At 34.9% G+C, this 21,129-nt stretch overlaps 4 protein-coding genes across 4 annotated transcripts; 3 read left to right on the top strand and 1 right to left on the bottom strand.

Moving 5' to 3' along the window:
- Positions 1–1,291: 1,291 nt before the first annotated feature.
- On the top strand, positions 1,292–11,266 carry LOC141666233 (transmembrane 9 superfamily member 1-like). Its single transcript, XM_074472228.1, has 12 exons — positions 1,292–1,519; positions 4,409–4,601; positions 4,692–4,796; positions 5,900–5,917; positions 6,009–6,103; positions 6,187–6,339; positions 6,592–6,726; positions 6,808–6,974; positions 7,412–7,506; positions 7,586–7,959; positions 9,234–9,507; positions 10,790–11,266. The coding sequence occupies exons 1-12, from the start codon at positions 1,445–1,447 to the stop codon at positions 10,855–10,857; spliced, it is 1,752 nt and encodes a 583-aa protein (XP_074328329.1). The 5' UTR covers positions 1,292–1,444; the 3' UTR covers positions 10,858–11,266.
- A 1,308-nt stretch (positions 11,267–12,574) lies between these two features.
- LOC141666237 (ferredoxin-like) lies at positions 12,575–13,244 on the top strand. The gene has a single exon (XM_074472232.1). The coding sequence runs from the start codon at positions 12,645–12,647 to the stop codon at positions 13,080–13,082; it is 438 nt and encodes a 145-aa protein (XP_074328333.1). The 5' UTR covers positions 12,575–12,644; the 3' UTR covers positions 13,083–13,244.
- A 910-nt stretch (positions 13,245–14,154) lies between these two features.
- LOC141666222 (ferredoxin-like) lies at positions 14,155–14,778 on the top strand. Its single transcript, XM_074472220.1, has one exon. It carries the CDS (start codon positions 14,243–14,245, stop codon positions 14,681–14,683), a length of 441 nt encoding a protein of 146 aa, XP_074328321.1. The 5' UTR covers positions 14,155–14,242; the 3' UTR covers positions 14,684–14,778.
- A 259-nt stretch (positions 14,779–15,037) lies between these two features.
- On the bottom strand, positions 15,038–20,923 carry LOC141705246 (MLO-like protein 4). Its single transcript, XM_074508299.1, has 15 exons — positions 20,795–20,923; positions 20,656–20,713; positions 20,110–20,315; positions 19,902–20,018; positions 19,647–19,707; positions 19,109–19,200; positions 18,800–18,874; positions 18,481–18,566; positions 17,799–17,848; positions 17,682–17,722; positions 17,408–17,578; positions 17,282–17,317; positions 16,509–16,576; positions 15,776–15,836; positions 15,038–15,505 (listed from the first exon to the last, which is right to left on the bottom strand). The coding sequence occupies exons 1-15, from the start codon at positions 20,921–20,923 to the stop codon at positions 15,086–15,088; spliced, it is 1,671 nt and encodes a 556-aa protein (XP_074364400.1). The 3' UTR covers positions 15,038–15,085.
- Positions 20,924–21,129: the final 206 nt, after the last annotated feature.

Genomic DNA, 21,129 nt, shown 5'->3' with positions numbered 1-21,129 from the left:
AGGTGAACAAAAGTGTCTTAGTAGGCATGACAATAATAATAAATTAATCTTTCATGATCTGCTCCGGGATGTTACTTGACTTTTTGGTTAGAAGTGGTCGGACGACATTTTTAAGATCGATCAATGAGACACTCGTTTATATTGGACCACTGGTTGAAAGGTGGTTGCTTAGAACCGAATGAAATTTGGGTGTTTTGTTAATGTGGGTACTAGAGTCGAGTTAAGGGTTTGCATAGGCGTGATAATCTACTCGACAACTCCAATTTGTCTAATACTGAGCCGGTTAACCTATAAGAAAGCCACTTTCGATCAAAAAATTACATTTTTGAGCTGAAAGCGATGTTTACTTGACGAATGACTTGGAGATTATTGTTAGTCTCCTTGATTTGCTCCATTAAGACGTTGAGCTGGGTGAGACATTGATTTCTCCTTCAAGATATTGATAATGGCTGATTGAACACGATAGTATCATTCCCATAAACGGCGTCAAGGCGTCAAACTGTAGATGTCAAAAATTCAATGTCACGTAGATTGAAATATGAAACACTTGTCAACCACAATCACAAAATAAGAAGAAAATGTTGCATGCGGAAACAGCCGATGGAAGGGTGTCTGAAAGAACTCCAATGCTCAAAATAGTGGAGTATTCAAATAAATATAAAATAAAGATAAATAAAGTAGATATAAAATAAGCTAAACTGAATTCTACCCATTGGATAGTTGGATGAAACTCTATTACTAATTGATTATTGTTAAACTATTAGTTGCTTGTAGTTTAAATGTTGAATTGTAAATATGTGTGCTATATGCCGTGTATGTTGGTTTCAAGTTATAATGTGTGTGAAAATTAAGTTTTACTAGTGTGAAATCTATATATAGGTGTCAGTTGAACTACATGTTTGTATTATCAATTATTTTTCCATCTCTCCCTCCTTTTGAGCAAAGTACGGTCACTTATTTGAACTAATTCTTCTACCTAATTACCAATTATTTGAATTTACTTTTACCAAGATTATTTATAGTTGATTGAACCGCCTCCCTTCATAATATCAAAGTCCAGATAAAATAGAGTCAGTTAGAATAATTATTTTGATATTACACTTAAACATATAATTTCAAATATTAAGCATAAACAATATATAGAAAAATAATTAAAATTTAATAAATAAAAAATAAAAAAATCTAAAATAAACTGTCCTTCATTAAATATAAAATTACAAATGTCAAAATATAAGTATCCTCCCATGTCATCCATAACCTCACACGATCTGTGCATCAGACTTGCTTTACATTCTTATTTACGACGGCCAATAAAAATATTTCACACGAAAAGGTAAATATAAGATTAAAGAAAGCCCCACTCACCCAGTCACTCTCTATCTATCTAAACATCATTCCGTACATCGAATCGTAGATCCACTCCGTTTAATCGCCGGCGATCTCGATGCGTCGATCTCTCCTTCTCCTCCTCTTTTGCTTTCTACTCTCGCCGGCGCTCGCTTCCGACTCCGATCACAAGGTTTTTACTTCTCTCCTATGAGATTTGAATGTATATAAGTATATGTGTATGTGGGCATATATGTGTTGATGTAATTGGATGTGTTTGTGTTTGAATTGGATGGTGAAATGATGGATTTGTGTATTTGTTGGTGTAATGTGGTTGATTTGTGTTAGTTTTGCTCAATTTTAAACAATTTAATTAGTACTCTCTCTCTCCCCCCCTTTCCATCCTCCATCTCTCCATCTCTCTCTCTCTCTCTCTCTCTCTCCCCCCTTCTGTGTTTTGTATCTCTGAATTGGGTTGAATAAATTGGTGTAATGTGATTAATTCTTAGATATTGGAAAAATGTTTGGAAATTGTGGAGATTTCATTTTTGTGGTCTTTAGTGAAATGAGTGACGTGGATTGAGATTTCAATAAGTTTTTTTTGTCGCTTTATATTTGTTGTATTTAACGTGCATCCGGATAAGGTGTGGTGCTTCGATGGTAGTGTTGATTACTGATGATTTATTAATGAAATAGTTAAAGTTAGGACTTTAGATGCATAATTACAAATGCATTATAGGTATGTATATGTTTAATAAACAGGAGACAGTAATGTGGACGACTACTAGTTATGATCAGTGGGATACATATCAATAATGCTTGTTCAATGTTGTCAGAATGTATTCATGAACTCAGGTGGCAGCCAAGAAAGATATAATTTTAGTAATGTTTGTTTGGTGTTGGAAGTTTATTTGGCTTTTGGTGTTGATTTAGATGCGTGGCTAATTTATTTCACTTGAAAGAAATCACGTGACAGCCAAAAAAAACCCCTTTCCTAATTCACCTTCCATATTTGATTGGGTTGAAAAGTGAACAGAACTACTTTGTGTTCAGTTCGTAATCTACTCTAAAGTCCGGCTCTGGTACATCGGTCGGGTTCATCTTCTAAAATTGAACAAAATACAATAAATTGATTACATTGAAAAACCAAATTTACACAATGGGGGCTACATGCTCGTCAGACATCACAAAAAAAATGAATTATACAAAATTTGGAAGTGGTCTGATTCGATCCGTCTTCTTACTAATTAAATCTTTGAGGTCATACATTGCTACTAAGTTCTTTACATTTTGATTAGTTTAGATGTCTCTTTTCAGTAGGTTTCACTTTGTAGGAATGGAATGAGAAAAATATAGTGTGATGTGTTTACGAATGAGTTAATCCCACATGTTTCCAATGGAATCAAATTAAACAGTACCGATGGAATGGAATGGGTTTGGCCCTGGGAATGCTTCATTCCATTCTCTTGTCCCAACCAATAAACCTGAAATTTATTCCGACCGGAATCGTCATTCCATTCCTACCAAAATCTATTTCATTCGAGCCAACATGACACATCCTTAGTCTTATTCTTCAATGTAATACATAAAAAATCTTACATAAATAAATTAATAAATGTAGTTTTGATATTTTTTTACTTATTGATTAGTTTAATGTTTTAGTATTTCCTTAAATGTAAATTTAGTTTATATTTTTTTTTGAATTTTTTATTACGAGATGTTTATAAATGTGGCTGATTGTAAACATTCCTGAAGTGGATATCATATAAGTTTCCTTGCTCTTGTATTCAGTTACACTATTTTAGAAGATTCTTTTCATTTAGCATTTATTCTATATTGCCGATAAAGAGATAATTTAATATAATATGCAATACATACCTTAAAGTTAAAATGGTGAATCTTGTATTAGCTATTGTCAATGACTTTTAATATTGCAGAGTTGATTGTTTCAGTTATTACCATGTTACTCGGACTCTTCGTTTTACCTTTGAGTACCCGTGTAGATACCCAGACATGGACACCTACTTTAGGCTAAAAATATGCACATTTTTTAAAATGTTGCCGTGTCCGATACTTGGACATGTATCCAAGTACTTAGAGTAGTAGTTAATCTCATGTGAGCACTCATAAATGCAAAGAAATCAAATGATACTCTACACTCATATTCATTCTAATCTTATGTGTGTCTAATGAGTACTTTATCTCCCTACCTCTTACTCTTTTTTGCAAACAATTAATTAATTGCAAAAATTAGGGTTCCGCATAGAAGTGTATCTACCTATGAAGTAGATGAAGAAGCTTTCTCTAACCCTAAACTATTCTTAAAAAATTACGAATGATATGAAGAAAAATCCTAAAATTTTATTACCTTTGTCCCTTTTTAGTTATCCTTTATACTTTTTGCATGTTTTTTAGGGTAATAAAAAAAATACTTCCAAAATTACATTTTAAATATCTTCTTTTCTTAATAAAAATTTATTACCTAATTTATTATTATTATTTTTGAATTAAATTTAAAAGAATCATTTTTATTTTCCTTAAAAAACGTGTAAATAGTAAAGGGACAACTAGAAGGGGATGGAGGGAGTAACTAAATTGGGTTTGTATATCTTCCCAATAGATCCTTTAAAATATAACTAAGAAAACCAAATATAAGTGATGATTTCTTTTAGAAACAGACTTCTAAAAGCAGCCAAGTTGGTCACCTAGCGAGAGAATAAATCTGGAACAGATAGTGATCCTTGAGCGAGAGGGGCTGAGGCATAAAATCCCTGAGCAAGATTCGCATGAGTAAGGATTGTGCTATTAAGAATGGAACCTAAACGCACCTAAACACTCTGTATGAATATGATACATCATGTGCTGCAGGGATGCTTGGACTAATTTAATTCAGTAGATGAGAAGGGTTTTAATAATATTCACGAGAATAATAGTTTTCATCATTAGCTCCAGCAAAACTATTGCTTTTAGATATGAATTTTTCTATTTTATGGTTCTGAGGCTGCTAGCTCTTACTTATATTTGGTTTCTTACTTCGTTTAAGAGGTAACTTTTAAAATGTTGCCCTGTTTTCTCTTTGCAGTATCAAGCAGATGACCCTGTGACATTATGGGTGAACAAAGTTGGGCCTTATAATAATCCACAAGAGACATATAACTACTACACTCTTCCATTTTGTCATCCACCTGGTGAGGCTGGTCACAAGTGGGGTGGTCTGGGTGAGGTATTAGGTGGAAATGAATTGATTAACAGCCAAATAGACATAAAGTACCAGAGTAAGTATGCTTGTTATACTTCTAAGTATCAATTCTGGATTTCGGTAAGGTCATGTAAAGATGTGTCCTTGTTTTTTCTTTTTTGTGCAGAAAATGTGAACAAGGGAACTATTTGTGAACTTGAACTTGATGAAGATAAGGTGAAACAGTTTAAGGAAGCTATTGAAAATAGCTATTGGTTTGAATTTTTCATGGGTATGTATTGTATATCTTTAAAGCAGTTGCTAGTGTCATACTTAGTAATTACTATGAACTTATATGGACTGTTGTCAAGTTTACAGTATATGCTTATGAAGCTGAAGTAGATTTAGCATATACTATGAGAAGCTACTTGAAAAATACTTATCTTAGTGAGTTGCTTGAAGTTGAAGCTACATTTATGTACTTATACTGGAAATAGTAGATGCAGCACATATCTTAATTAGCAATTAGCGATGCAGAATTTCTTTATCCGAGTAAGGTCAAACCGTTTTTCTGAAAGTGAGGTTAAATTTTTTAGAACCCCATCAAGGTAACTTTGTTTGTGTGTGGCTATATTAAGCCTTAATTGTTTTTCTTCCTAATGCCATTTAAAAAAAATTATATTAATATTATATTCAACCAGGACTCATGTTATAACATGTAACTAATTTTCTTACTCTATTCTCAGGCTGCATGTGTATATGAAATATTGTACTAAGCACTGCATGTTTATTCAATTCCTATAATGTTGTATTATATTGTTTCGAGCATAAATGATAATGATATTTTGAGATAGGTAAAGCAGATCCTTAATCAGATATAAATTAATACAAAATATCTTCCAAAATGCTCACTGCCATTTTATCATATTTTGTAAGGTGAATCTCTTTGTAACCAATATTAGTTGCATGTATGTACTATTTATTTTTTGGATTTTGGAGTACATAAAAACTTGAAATTCCATACCCACCCTGATTCAGATGAAAATGATGTGAGCAGCTTCATGTTCTATGATTGTCAACTCAATGCTATAATTTTATGACACGGTTGAGAAGAATATTGGAATTATCATTGCTTGGTTTTTGATTTTCTTGACCATCCTTGTTACTTTTTTTTATAGCAACTATATTTATACGAGTTTCTCTTTCTAAATGATAGAGTGTAGTGTATTAGCAGCATGCATGATCAGCAATCATTAGTTTTTCGAGTAATTTTTATACTGCCGCCACTTGTGAAAAGGCTATTTTTTGTTTTTGCATCTCTAACTTTCTCTCTCCATTTACTTGCTATTTTTTTATGTTGCCATCTTTTGTCTCTATGGGATGATACAAGCTCAGATGATCTGCCACTATGGGGTATGCATTCTTGAAACACATTGTTTGTAACTTCTTACCAAGGTTGGTCTGTATTATTACCCACTAATGTTTAGTTTCTCCAATCATATAGGCTTTGTTGGTGAGCTGCATCCTGATAGGAACAGTGATAACAAGCATGTGGTTTACACACACAAGAATATCATTGTGCAGTACAATAAAGATCAGGTTTGTAGGGTTAAACTCGAAATGTTTTGTAGCCACTTGTGTCTGTTTCCTAGTTAAGTTGTTTTTTTTTCTACTTGTTGCAGATTATTCATGTTAACCTCACTCAAGAGAACCCAAAACCATTGGAATCTGGGAGAATATTGGACATGACATATTCTGTTAAATGGGAACCCACTAATATCACTTTTGCTCACCGTTTTGATGTTTATCTGGACTACCCTTTTTTCGAGCATCAGGTGATTCCTGACTTCCTGAATACCGTCCTCATTTGCTTTGTGATTTTTAAATATATAACCATTTGTATGCTGGTTGAAGTATAACATTTTTCTAAGATGCTAGTTTTTAGGATTGTAACTTTACAAGATATCTGGTATAATTCTAACTAGACAGAAAAAATAATTTGCAAGGTCTTTTTTCATGAAGGAATTAATGCCTTTGCTTATTCCTATCTAATTGCTTTTGTTGTACATGCATTTTGCGTCATGCAGATTCATTGGTTCTCTATTTTCAATTCATTTATGATGGTTATCTTCCTCACTGGTCTGGTTTCAATGATATTAATGCGCACACTTAGAAATGATTATGCTAAATATGCCCGGGAAGATGATGATCTGGAATCTATGGTAAGTACACAACTGAGAAGTGGCAAGCTCTTTTCTTTTAACTTGTTATCATGTAATTAGTTTTGAAAACTTCATCTCCAGGAAAGAGATGTAAATGAGGAATCCGGATGGAAACTTGTTCATGGTGATGTTTTTAGGCCTCCTCGTCATTTAGTAGTACTTTCAGCTGTCGTTGGTACGGGAGCTCAGTTGGCATTGTTAATACTTCTTGTGATCGTGGTTGCAATGGTTGGGACTTTGTATGTCGGGTATGTTCAACGCGTAATCTAGTAAAACATTTTTTACTCCATTTTCAGTATATCATTGGCATTTATTGGGTCACGATAGTTCTTGTGTATAGCTTAAGGAATATTTTGATAGTTTATTCATGACGATAAGTAAGCTGTAAATGAGGATATTGAATTTGCATTTTTTTGGTTTTACATTGCTTTGTTCTAATGTTTCTCACTTTTATACACACATTCATACATTTTTTTGATCTTTTTGTATTTGTTACGTTCTCATATTAAGTTTTGATCATATAGCTATCATCCTATTCATGTTCATGGTTCTTTCATTTCAACTCATCTATGTAATCTAGAAGGAATTAAATACCTGTTCAACTGACATGTCATGTATTCTGAATTTCTTTCCAACTTTCTTTGCAATGGAACAAAACTGACTTTATAGATTTCATTTGAACTAGGAGAGGAGCAATTGTCACAACCTTTATAGTATGCTATGCCTTCACATCAATTATATCGGGTTATGTCAGTGGTGGGATGTATTCACGGATGGGCGGTATGCAATTCTGTAGTTGCCTTTTTCTTATGGACGTTTTCCATCATAAAAAAATATATTGACAATAAATCTTGGACAGGAAAAAAATGGATAAAGTCAATGATCCTGACAGCTTCTCTATTTCCATTTTTGTGCTTTGGAATTGGCTTCGTCTTGAACACTGTTGCTATATTTTATGGGTCGCTAGCAGCTATTCCATTCGGCACAATGGTGGTTGTTTTTGTCATTTGGAGTTTTATCTCCTTCCCTCTGGCTCTTCTTGGTACAGTTTTTGGAAGAAATTGGAGTGGTACTCCAAACAATCCATGTCGTGTGAAGACCATTCCTCGTCCAATTCCTGAGAAGAAGTGGTACCTCACACCTTCAGTTGTTTCGATAATGGGAGGTTTGCTGCCCTTTGGTAGCATTTTCATTGAGATGTACTTTGTCTTCACATCTTTCTGGAACTACAAGGTATAAATATTTGAAAGTTTTGTTTTTAAAAAAAACCCAACTTTCATATTTTATTGACTACCTTCTAGTTTTGATTGTAGGCTTATGAGAATTGTCCGAATGTCTTTGGTATGCAAATACAAGTTTTTTGTTGGATGGTAAAGAAAAAGAGTTTGACTAATAATCCATGTTTCTTGGTATATCAGCTGGTCACCATACATATTTTTTAGCTCCATAGTAATTTGAAAAAATTAATTCATGCTGAAGTTACGTCATTTGTCCTGGTCCTGGTGAAATACAATTGCGATGTTTACTTTTAAGCTTATCTGGATTGAAGTTGCTCTGTATCTGCCTGGCCAGTGTAAAATGTATTGTCTGGAAGTGGTATGGTTAGTTGATTACCCACTTCATATAGGGAAGGGTAGATTTAGAAACTAAACAATTGCGCTTTGATCAGAACATATTATAGAACATAATAGTCAAATGAATTATATAGTAGTGCAACAACTGCTATATTACATTCTATTGAATACCCAACCACACACAAATATATATGTTTCCATACAAAAATATACTCCCTCCGTCCCTTTCAATTGTTTACATTTTTTAGAGAGTGCCCGACACGCATTTTAAGGTGCATATAAAGTATAATTCTGTAATTTTTTTTTACAATTTTGTTTTTCTGAATAAAAATTAAAACATACAATTTTTATTCAGAAAAAGAAAATTGTAAAAATAAGTTACATAACTATACTTTTTATGCACCTTAAAATGCGTGCCGGACACTTCCTCAGAAATGTAAACAATTGGAAGGGACTAAGGGAGTAGATGATAGTCACTTGCCCTAAAAAAAATAAAATAATAGTCACCTATAACATGAAGGATAAGATGAAATGGGATTCCAAGCATAGGAAAAAAGATATTGTATTCCTGAATGGAATAATTTTATCTTATAAATTCATCTGACTTCTATCTGAAACATGTCCTCTCACTCTCTCAGTATAATTTCTTGCACTTGCCTATTCTTTTTCCGCTTAAATTCATTTTTTATTATACATATTGTGATATTGTACATAAGACCTAAAAAAGTCAAAGTTTTTTTTACTTGCCAGTCACTTTTTGTGATCATTAGTACATCTAAATTCTAGTAATATCATTAAAATCCAGGGGTATTTTCTACAAAGTAATGTTTATGCGTAGTTTGAAATCCGCCTGTGGCACACAACTGATTTCGACAAATGAAAGAATTTGAATTTACGATTAATGTTATTCCTGTTCTTTTTGGTTGTCGGCAGGTGTATTATGTATATGGTTTTATGCTGCTGGTTTTTCTGATCCTCATTATTGTTACTGTATGTGTAACAATAGTGGGCACCTATTTCTTGCTAAATGCCGAGAATTATCACTGGCAGTGGACTTCGTTCTTTTCGGCTGCGTCAACAGCTGTTTATGTATACTTCTATGCAGTATATTACTTCTATGTGAAAACTAAGATGTCAGGTTTCTTCCAAACCAGCTTCTATTTCGGGTACACGCTGATGTTTTGCCTTGGACTAGGAATCCTTTGTGGTGAGTTCTACTTTCTTAACATTTTTCTGTGTTTCTTTCATTTCATACATGAAGTTATCGGAAATGGATATTCAATTAGTTTTTTAATGGAGTATATGATATTTGTTATTACCTTCTAGTCCGGATCTTAAAGCTAGGGTAAAGCCTTTGTTCTTGCTTGTTTAAGATATGTTTTCATTAATTTTGTAGCAAGTCAACCGTAGAATAATATGATGTTGCTTCTAGGGTGTAGTATCTAACTTTGAAATATGTTGCTGTATCTGAATTCTGAAACATATGGGCGGCGATGCTCTCTATGTTGATACTGTTTTTCTCTCTGGACAGTGTTGCGTACTGTATATCGGTTCCTTTGTACATCTCTAGGTGGTCCAGGGGCGAATGCAGTCATTGTGGTGTACTAGAGGTGTGGGATCCACGTGATCTGCCTGAAATCTAGTTACTGTGATCTGCCTGAAATCTAGTTACTTAGAATGTGATATTGTGCAGGAAGCCAACTATGAGCTATGTTACCTTGACTCGGCTAAAATTTTCCAACATGGATATGTGTCCAAGCGTCGGACTCGGCAATCTTTGGAAAATTTAACATATCTTTGGCCTTAAATAGGTGTCTAGGTGTCCATACCCATGTCCGAGTGTCGAGTTTCTGAAACGGGTAGCGTCGGACTCGGCAATCTTTTGAAAATTTAACATATCTTTGGCCTTAAATAGGTGTCCAGTTGTCCATACCCATGTCCGAGTGTCGGGTACTCGAGGAAAATTGAAGAGTTGGGGTAACATAGACTATGAGTGTATAACAGTTTCCCAAAATAAAAAATTTGTTTCAAGGCTAATAATGTTTTTTGCCAAGTTTTACAGTAAATTTGTTTCAAGGCTAATAATATTTTTTGCCAACTTTTACCTTAAAATTGGTGAAGAGAGCCATTCCGTTGAACTTGTGATATACACGTGTTATCATAGGCAATGAATATACTTTGTACTCAGGTTAGCCCCCCTCCTGCAGGAAGGAGGGTACAAACAAGTAACACAAGTCAATAAAACATAGTATTGAGTTACTTAATTTTAATGAAGCATACAACTGCTCCCTAACATTCATATCGTATGGATTTTGACAAATCATACTATTTCTCTTTTGTATAGTGTTTTCTGTTGAATATTTAAATATATCTTATGTATTTTTTGTACATCAGTAGGTCTACCAAAGAAATTGAGATTATATTACTCTGCTTGTTCTATAATTTGTGCCTTTGCTTAACTCTTGTCTTATGTCTTTCGTTGCGTGCAGGTGCTGTTGGTTATTTGGGTTCCAATCTTTTTGTGAGGAGGATTTACCGAAATATAAAGTGTGATTAGTTTTATCCAAGATGAACAAGTTTGCTTCCTCATGCTCATTTGGAATTCTGAAAGAATATGGAAGCATTTTCTCTCTGTATCAGGGACCAACAGTCATACAAGTAAACACCACATCGACCCAGGAAGATGAATCTTCAGAATCTGAAAATTCTTTTGTACCTTGTTCCAGGGCAGTAGAAGTAAGCATTCTTACTAAATTAGATTTCAAAATTATTTTTATAATCTGAAAAGTTAATATGATGTAGACTCATATTTGTAGTTATTTACTTCCCTCTAACATGGATCCACTTTACGGGCGCTGCCTATTGTTTTATACTGTTTGAGAATTGAATTTTGAGGGGGAAGACAGTTGTTTCTTATATATGTTTTTTAAGTATCTTGAATTGAATTTTGACCCTTGATTTCAGCATGTCTAAAAAGTTTGTAGTTATTATATCTCTGTTGCACTATTTCACATTTGGCATTTATGTCGTGATCCTCCTAGAGATGAAAGTATTATGGTGGCATTGGGGATACTTACCATAATGCTGTGAACACTTGTTTTGGGCTTTAGTTCTAGAGTCTGAGGTTGTGACAACCAAGCGGAGTATAAAGTTATAGTTCAGGTATTAGTTTTGTTCAAAAAATGAGACTTGACAGAGTTCAAGAGAATGTAAAAGGTGAATATAAAGCTAATAAATATCTATATTGGGATGTTTTCCTTAATCAAACGATATATGTTAAACCGACAATGGTGTTTGGTTTGGTATATATTGGATGTGAGAATCGAACTTAGGGGACAACCTTTGCTACGGTCCAGCGACTTATTTTCAATGTTTAACCAACAGTTTTAAATGTGAATACCGGTTTTACTGAGAAAAAGCGAACAGATGCAAGTGAGATATCAATGTTTATATATAGTTCAATAGGTGATATATTTTGCGAAGATTTGAGAAATACCACAACTCAAAAATTGCTCAGTTGCACATGTAGACTAGTTCAGGTGCAACTTAAAAAGGGAAATTGGGACCTCGCATATTGTATTAAACTGATGCAAGCAATTGTTATGCGTTGCATGTGTGGCACGTCACCACTAGTGCATTTCTCGCATTTCCGGTGGTGATTACTTTCTTGCTCGTTTGCATGTTTGTTGAAGGATTAATCTTTTGCGTTGGACAACTGGTACATGGCCAAATACACTATGCGGCCAAAGATGCAAACCGGCTAATATGCAGAGTGTTGCACATTGCTCAATGGCTTATGGAATGCCGCGCAACACGAGCTGCTGTTTGCAAGCGTAGCAACTGTACCTTTCGCAGAAATTGTGTATCCCAAAAGTGTGTGATACATTGAGATTAAAATTTGGGGGGTAATTTGAACTTTTTGTAGTTCTAATATTCATTCCAATTTTAAAAACAATTATATTATGCTGAATTAGGTTTTTGCTTTCCTTTTAACATCACAAGAAAAAGAGAATAGATGTAAATGCAATGTATTATCCAATCTCATGAACCATATTCATGACCTAAAAGAAAGGTCAAGAATGGTAGAAAATTGAATGGCTCAATTTGTAAAACCAAAAAGAGTAAAAACAAAAAAGAATCAAGGATCGTGTGAACCTCTCCTTTTGTTGATAAGAAGGACATGATAAATGAACCACACCAAATTGCCATGTGGAGGATAGGGTTTGCTCTAGCCACACCATTGCCACAAGCCTCTCATCATCTATAATACCCCCCTCACTCAAAGCTCAAACTAGTAAAGCTCCCAATACCCTCCCTCTGCCCCAAACAATTCCAATCATCATAATGGCAGCCATACTTTCAGGCACCATGGTGAGCACCTCCTTCCTCCGTCGCCAACAGCCCGTGGCCACGAGCCTCAGGACCAATGTTGGCCAAGCGCTTTTCGGAATCAATTCCAACAACATGAAAGGAGGGAAAGTTACATGCATGGCAACTTACAAAGTGAAGCTTATAACACCAGAGGGTGAAGTAGAGTTTAACTGCGACGATGACGTATACGTTCTGGACCAGGCTGAAGAGGAAGGAATTGACATTCCATACTCATGCAGGGCTGGTTCTTGCTCTTCTTGTGCAGGGAAAGTGGTGTCAGGCTCAATTGATCAAAGTGATCAGAGTTTCCTTGATGATGAACAAATGGATGCTGGATATGTTCTCACTTGTCATGCTTACCCTACTTCTGACGTAGTCATCGAGACACACAAGGAGGAGGAGATTGTATAAATCTAGTTTCATGCTATTATTCAATACTCCTGTCATTGTATGTTTTGTTTGGTCTGGGACATGTACTTCATTTTCAATCAAGGAGAGTTAAATTGTTATGTTTGATTCTGAGACCGGGATTATATATATGCAATTAATAACATATAATCTTCATATTTTTAATTTGTTTATGTTTGATTCAGTGTTATTCTTGTTGATTTTCTTTTTTAATATAGATTCTCATCAAAAGTGTTTCAGACAATTATTTGCGGAGGATAAGGGTAGCTAAACAGCCAAACAGGCTCTAAATTGATTGTATTTGGTGCCTGGTGGTTGGTCTTTACATTCAAATATTTTAGGTCCCTGCAGTAACAATATCCATGCCTTCAACACCTAAAGTTATATAATCTTTAGAAGTCGCAACTAAAATCTAGATTAGAGCATGTTTGTATTGCTGCAGAACTATATTGTAGTTATATATCTACACCGGGATTTATGAATGTATTCGTGATGGAGTTGGTCCAGTGCTGCTAAGTTAACGGATTCTATAGCAAGACCAGCTCTGTTCCAAAGCCTTTTGTCATCCAAAACTTATTTGGTTTCATGGGGTTGATGCTATATGTTGACATTCTTTACACGAGACCAGCCCTGTTACAAAAACTTTAATATTTTGCGTCAGCGTGTTCCAATTGCATCCAGGTTTTGCTTAGCCTGCTTGGCTGTCAAAAAGAATAACATGTGAACCCTGGAAGGCTATTGCAGGCATTTGTTAGTCAATAATAAAAACTGTTGAATAGCATAAGATTGAAGATTCTGTTGGTATTGTATTGGTGTCTTACTATATCATCTTAAACTTTTAGATAGACTGGTTATTTAAAATTGTATCAACGCCCGGTGTAAGGAGTGTCTCGTGTGCTTACTTAAAATGGTATCAATGCGTGGTTTAAGAAGAGTCTCAGCAGGGGGACAGCTTAAATTGCCACTACATATTTAAAAAAAAGAAAAAAAATGTAGAAAAAGGAAAACCAATCCACAAATTTTCTGAAAGAAAACAGAAGCAAGCCACAGACCAGCTAATGACTTGCATATAATAACAAAGATAGGATAAGATATCGTCCCTCTCCATTCAAATATATCCTCCTTATCAACTTCCATTCATTCTCCCAAACCTACCATTAAACATGGCTGCATTAACAACCCTCTCCACCACAATGCTCAGCACCACCTTCCTCAACCGCTATCAAGCTGTTGCCACCAGTCTGCCAGCCAATACGGGTCGATCCCTTTTCAGGCTGAAGTCATCTGGCCGAGGCCGGGTGACTTGCATGGCTTCTTACAAAGTGAAGTTGATAACACCAGATGGTGAGCATGAGTTTGAGTGTCCAGATGATGTTTACATTCTTGACCATGCTGAAGAGGTGGTGGGATTAGATCTTCCCTACTCTTGCCGAGCAGGGTCATGCTCCAGTTGTAATGGGAAAGTTGTATCAGGCACAGTGGATCAATCAGACCAGAGCTTTCTTGATGATGATCAAATATCAGATGGTAATGTTCTCACTTGTGTGGCTTATCCTTCCTCTGATGTAACAATTCAGACCCACAGGGAGCAGGATCTTTTTTAAATTAATAATGTTCCATTTTATTTAATTTCCTCAAGGCTACATTTGTTGACTTCATTCTGGAAACAATTAATCATCATTTGTTTGTGTTCTGCCAATTTATTTGCTTGCCATATGTGTGTATTGTAGTTGTTTTACTACTAGTTATAGCGCAAACACCTCTCTGTTCCTAGGTTTAGATATGGTCTGCGTGCATCTTACTATCTTCCGGACTTTGCTCTACAAGTATGATACACTGAATTTGTTTGATTTAATTTGATTTTGATGTATGTGATTCGAATCGAATCATACATAACAGTTGGAGCATCATTGAGTACTTTCATGTTATAATCACAGTTGAATCTTTGTATCTGTCAGACTTGAAAGTTCAGAATCTAAAAGCATACATTATAAAGAAATGCCAAGTCATGTCTTTCTAAGTAAGTCAAATAGAGTCTCAACTTTCCCCTCTTCGTCATCCACATAGTCTTGTATCTCATTCTCGTAGTTAAAGCCATATGATGCATACTCTGATACTCGGAATGAGAGTTCATGTTTAGAGCGATCCCAACTGCCCATAACTGTTGTATCCGGCAGATCATTTGTCATTGTATCATCAAGCATATTATTTAATGAACCTGTAGAAGAACATGGAGATATAGTACCCGATGCCACAGTAATTATTTCATCACCTTCATCGATTGCTGAACCAAGAGAACAGGTAGACCTTGTGGTAATCGAGTTCACTGCATTGTGCTTGGACCTCTCCTTCACTCTTTTGCACCAGCTGTGGAGTGCGTCTCGGACATTCTCAGAAATCAATGCTTTCTTGCAGTGAGAACCCATCTGGATTTGTGAAAAATAATAGTAAACTGAATCTTGCATTGGTCAAGATTTTCATAGCACATAGCCTTACTAGCAAACCAAACGTATAGACAAGTCCATGAAAATAACTGAATGTCTAAAAATTGTGAATTCCTCGTGCATAAGACCAAGTAACACCAAGAGAAAGACATGATAGAAAATTTAAGACCACAAAGACATGATAGAAAATTTTAAGACCTCCTGATTATGAAGTAAACGGATCGACACACACACACACACACACAATGTTACCTGTGTGATTATAATGTTTAGAGGCACAGTGCTATAGCTACACCAGAACTGAACAACCACCCTGTCAAATGAATAAAGATAAAGTTTACAATATATTTTACAATGTTCCATAAGTGATTAAAGAGTGAGCTTATGATTTAATAGTATTGATTATTCAATTTGTTCTGCTATTCTTTTATTGATTCTCATGTGGACTCAATAATTTAAATGCAAAATTGGAGCTAATCTGGGCCAAGGGGTTATATTATAACAGCCAATACAATCAAAATTCTGGTGCTTTCTGCATCTAAAAATTGTCTCAGCTTAATATGACCTAATTTTACGTGTGTTTGCGCTAGTATGCACTTGCGTGCTTCTTGTCTGAGGAAAATCTACTGTTTAGTAGTTTAGATAATGATTTGTTTCATCAGTCACAACGTGTTCATTTTGTTAATTTCCTATGAAGCACAGAATTCATTTACGATCGTTAGCCACAACAGTTTTGCACCTACTACTCCTAGAATGCCACTGTAAGAAGAATATCACTGTAGGCAGAGTGATAAAGATTCATCCTGATTGGATAATTTTTGAAGTACAAGTGTGCACACAAACACCGTCCGATGAACTAAGTGAGATTACTATGTCACAGGGAAAAAGAGTAAGTTGAGAGAAGAATATCATTTGTGATATTTTCTAACAGTATGAAAGGAGAAAAATGAGATAAAAGGAAGAAGAAGAATAAAAAGAAACAGACCCGGAGGTTAACCGTACAACAATCATTGCATGGTTCTTCATAAAACATGCTCCATGGTCGATTCCCCACTGCACATCAAAGGTAAGAAGCTACAATAAATAATAGAATAGTAGGATCTTAATTTCAATATTTTTGTAGAAAGTGTGTCAACTGGGATCCTTTGTAAATTTATCTCCAGCTCTTCCAAGTTGAAGAAAAAAATATTCACGCCCATTGAGTTTTATTAGGGAAATGAGTTAAATTGTAACATGCATTGAAGTTGTGATAACCTGAATTATGCTGGACAGAAATATTAGATTTAGACAAACAGACTTTTACTTAGCATTTAGAAGTAACTTTAGTGAGGTATAAAATATCAAAACATGTTTACTACTATCTCTGTTACTAAACAAAGTTCATAAAACACTGATGCTTCAGCAAACAAAAAGTTAAGTTTCAGTTCCATCATATACAGACTTTCGAATTTCTCTAGACCTTTCCCTGTTACTAAAGGCCAAGCACAAAAATCTCCTCGCTTACATTATATTTAGCTGCAACAAATTTCATGTATCGTAATGCTCATAGTTACTTGTTTTTGGATTTTTAAACTCCTTAACATGTGTAAATGTATGCCTCTATTCCTACTGATCAGAAGCAGAGGTGCTACATTTTAGACTACGACAGCTTACTGGGGAGTGGACTTGTGGTATAGTTATATATTTATCACAGTACACCTGGGTAGGTCTATCTAATTGAGAATGAAATGAAGAAGATAATTACAAAATTTCTCTTACCAAGGACCAAATAAATGTTGCCATCTCAAAAGCATTCTGCACAAATTTTAGTATAGTAAAGATCAAAGTCGTATAAAAAAGTAATCTGCCTTGTCATTAAAGAGTTACGCTTGAAAAAAAGATCACCTGAAATGATATAAATTGTATCAAGCGTAACATTACTTCTGGTTTTCCAAACCAAAAGAGCCCATCACGCGGATTAATTTGATTTTCACCAGGTCGCGCCCTTGGCCCAACAATATCAAGTGCTAACAAGGAGACAACATGCTGGAGCTTTGTTCCCACCAACATGACAAGCTTTAAGATGTAAAATACGCGGAGAACAACGTAAACTCAGACATGTAAAACACCAGATGATGAGTATATGTAGTAGGAAGGCAGCATTAAATCAAACACTTACAATGACAGGAACAAATGATAGCCAAAAGTAAATATTAAGACCTGTTTCAGATGAATGGATCAAGCATAGCTTATATTATATGGATTTCAAACTTGATTAACAGCAACAAAAATTTACCATGTATATTCACAAAGATACAAATTATGGCATAACCCCAGAGCGGCCAGCTGCAAAGAGCCAAGGTATAATTCAGTCGCGATTTATGTATCACAAATGAAATTGTGTTATCCGCATCAAGTAGTAAAAACAACTATGTAATACGCGTTTCTAGGTAAGATAAATTACTAAAGAAAAGTAGATAACTGTCAGGCCCTCAGTTTGCTTCCAATTAATCACAAGTAGATGGACCTAATTTTATTAAATTGATACAGTGGTATTTCAATCCTCTAATTTTAAATTGTATTGCGTTGATTTCAGTCACATTTCTTTTCTTTTGGAAAAAATTAAGTCTGGTCCTCATTCAAGCAAACGTAATGGCTATCAGGAAACTCTGTAGAGAGGGCAGAATCCAAATTTTAGAACTTGACATCTTTTCAGTGTATACTATAGGCCTTATGGGAGCAAAAAGGTATTTTGAGTGGTTAAAAGTTACAGATTTAAATCGGAAAACATTACATTTACTGGCATTAACCTACACTACTGAAACGATTGTAAATCGGAAATTATCCCACCCAATTTTGTCGTGAAATCAAAGTAGCTTACATCCACCATCCATAGATTGACATACCATGTCGACAACCAGAAGGACAATAACCAAATGTGAACAAAACTCAGTCATTAACTAGAATTTAGAGCTTACCTGATTCCCACAATTCCATGAAATTCATCTTCCATACTCCGGATGATATAATTATGGAAATTGTATGATAGTGGAAGCTTGTGAGTCTGGAAATGTGCAAACAAACATCATCAAAGTCATTTCATACATACAGATCACTTTACCTAAACATCAGACGGGATATGTTACTGAATACATACAGAGGGATCATATTAATACAAAGTATCCTAAATCATTATTATTCACTAAACTCTTAAGCAAGGTTGGAGGCCGAGGGGGTTGCACAAGCACTTCTTTGTACCACAAAATAACAAAGAATATGAGAAAATGAAATACCCACGGTGATGAAACCTAATCGCAGTGCAAAGTAATCCGACTTCTGCATTGAACTTTTGAACTGTTTAAAAAAACACAGCTGTAACCACAAACAAATCGTATTACCATTTTACAGAGGAGCATGTAAAGATGTAAGAGAATTTAAGGCTGTCTGAAAGAAATATCATATATAACTTAAAATGCGTAGTCAACTGATGATTATGCTTTAAATTTTTTATAAATTTTTAAAAAAATTAAAATTGGAGTGCTACTGGTTCATGCAAATTGATTTGTCAGAAAAAAATCACAGGCATCCTGGAGAAAGAAATATCACCATCCAAATCAGGATTTTATTCCTGCTCCAAGGATGAGTTGCATGATGTAAGATAAAGGTCACCTGACGTCTCATCACCTTGCTTCTCTTTGCTATATTTTTAATAAGAATCAGAGTAAATACAACCAACTTACAAAATGGAGCAACTGTCTTTACCTATGTGCTGAATGTAAAGTGAAGCATTAGCATCTAGATAATGGGAAATCAAATATATGTATATGGAAATTTGCAGGACAAAGCTAAGTAATTTAAAATGGAAATCTATGCATCAAATTCGTAATGGCAGAAAGGCAATTAAGGTGTATATATCAAGATGTTTCGCGGCACTAGGTGAAATGTATTATGCAGTTCATAGCAACTTAATGATTTCATAACATGGTACTGCAAAATTACGGTAATGGTTACGCACTAGAAAACACTGTGCTAAATGCCTAAATGATTCATTACATGTGCTGGCTTAAAAGGTGGTACTCGAGTTGCAGACATTGATAAGTTAATTGTTGCTATTGATAGGAAATTGCATTCATTAATATACTACCTTGCATACTGCCATCAGGTGTTAGGCTTGCCAGGACTTCCCATTTCCTCCAGCTATAGATCTGCAAATTCATCATTTACAGTTGTAACATGGAGCTGTGCTAATTTCCATCAACTCTTACTTAGATCAGTGCAGGTGCATCTGTATGTGTATATACATATATACAACTGATATTTGACATGTTAAATCACTCTCATTTCTTATAATGACTCTATTTGTACAGCTGGAAATAGGGGTGGGAAGTGAAAACTGTACCTTGGTCATAGCCAAACCAACTGCAATACAACTATACAGAACATGAGTGATACCAAGAACAAACAAGAAACGGTGGAGCTGTTCAAGGCCTTCATGAGAGACAAAAGGTTCACGGCCCTGCAACACAATAACCAGAAATGATAAATTGATTCACCTACATATCACCACAGAAAAGAAGCCAAAAAGGTAACAAGATGCATTTATTTACCTCAGCACAGAGTTGAGATGAAGGATGATTAACAGTCTCATTCAAAGACAATAAATTTCTTAGCCTAATATGCTTTTTGATGCCATAATCTTCTTCGGAACAAATGAAGAATTTACTATTAAACCAGGAGGAGTCTACACAAATCTGGGAAATCGCCCCTGCCCATTGACCCAGCAACAGCGATATAAGTCCAAGCAGCATCATCTCTGATCACAATATACCAGTTAATTCAAATACAAAATTGAGATTAAACAAAACCAACCAAACATACCCAATAAATTCCCGAGCAAACTCCGAGGATGCTTAGAATAATAATAAAGAAACGGAAGAGAATAATAAAATTAAGTACCTAATTTATTTTAAACAGCACAGACATATTAAGAAGCAGCAGATACAAAAAACACTTCATCAACAACAATATATTTGTCTCTCAAGTACAGTAAAAAGAAAGCTTATATAAAAAAACAACAATACCTCAACAAAATGTGATGTTTACTCGACTACCCAAAATAGAATATACAAGCAGTCAAGTTAAAGATCACTGACCTTCTTTAATCTTTTCCACAGAAGCAAATAAGGCTTTTCTCCTAGTCTTCTTCAACCACTGAAACAGGAGAAAAATGAAATAAAATAATTATACAAGTTACTCAACAATGTCCAATTCACAAGAACAAAAAGAACTGACCCTGCCAAATTTGTAAAGTGATCTTTGGACTAAAAGGCACATGAAAACCATAACAGTAGTGACTGTTGCAACTGACCATGTTGGTGTTTCTGCTAATGACCTCCCTTCCCTCATCAACTCCTCCTCCATTTCTTTACCTCATAAAATGTATAGACACCGCAAGATTCTTAATATGTGCAATGTATAGCTAATGCAAGCTTCTTAAAATATATAGCACGTGTGTGTGAAATGTAATGTATGCAACATGATGAAACCCAGCTCCGGATGCAGTGGAACTGCTTGGATCCATAATCTTGCCCAACTCTAACTCGATTGCACATGAAGCAATCACGTTG

This window comes from Apium graveolens, chromosome 1 (assembly GCF_009905375.1).
Source record: "Apium graveolens cultivar Ventura chromosome 1, ASM990537v1, whole genome shotgun sequence".
Classification (NCBI taxonomy): domain Eukaryota; kingdom Viridiplantae; phylum Streptophyta; class Magnoliopsida; order Apiales; family Apiaceae; genus Apium; species Apium graveolens.
This window is presented reverse-complemented; position numbering and strand designations above follow the sequence as displayed.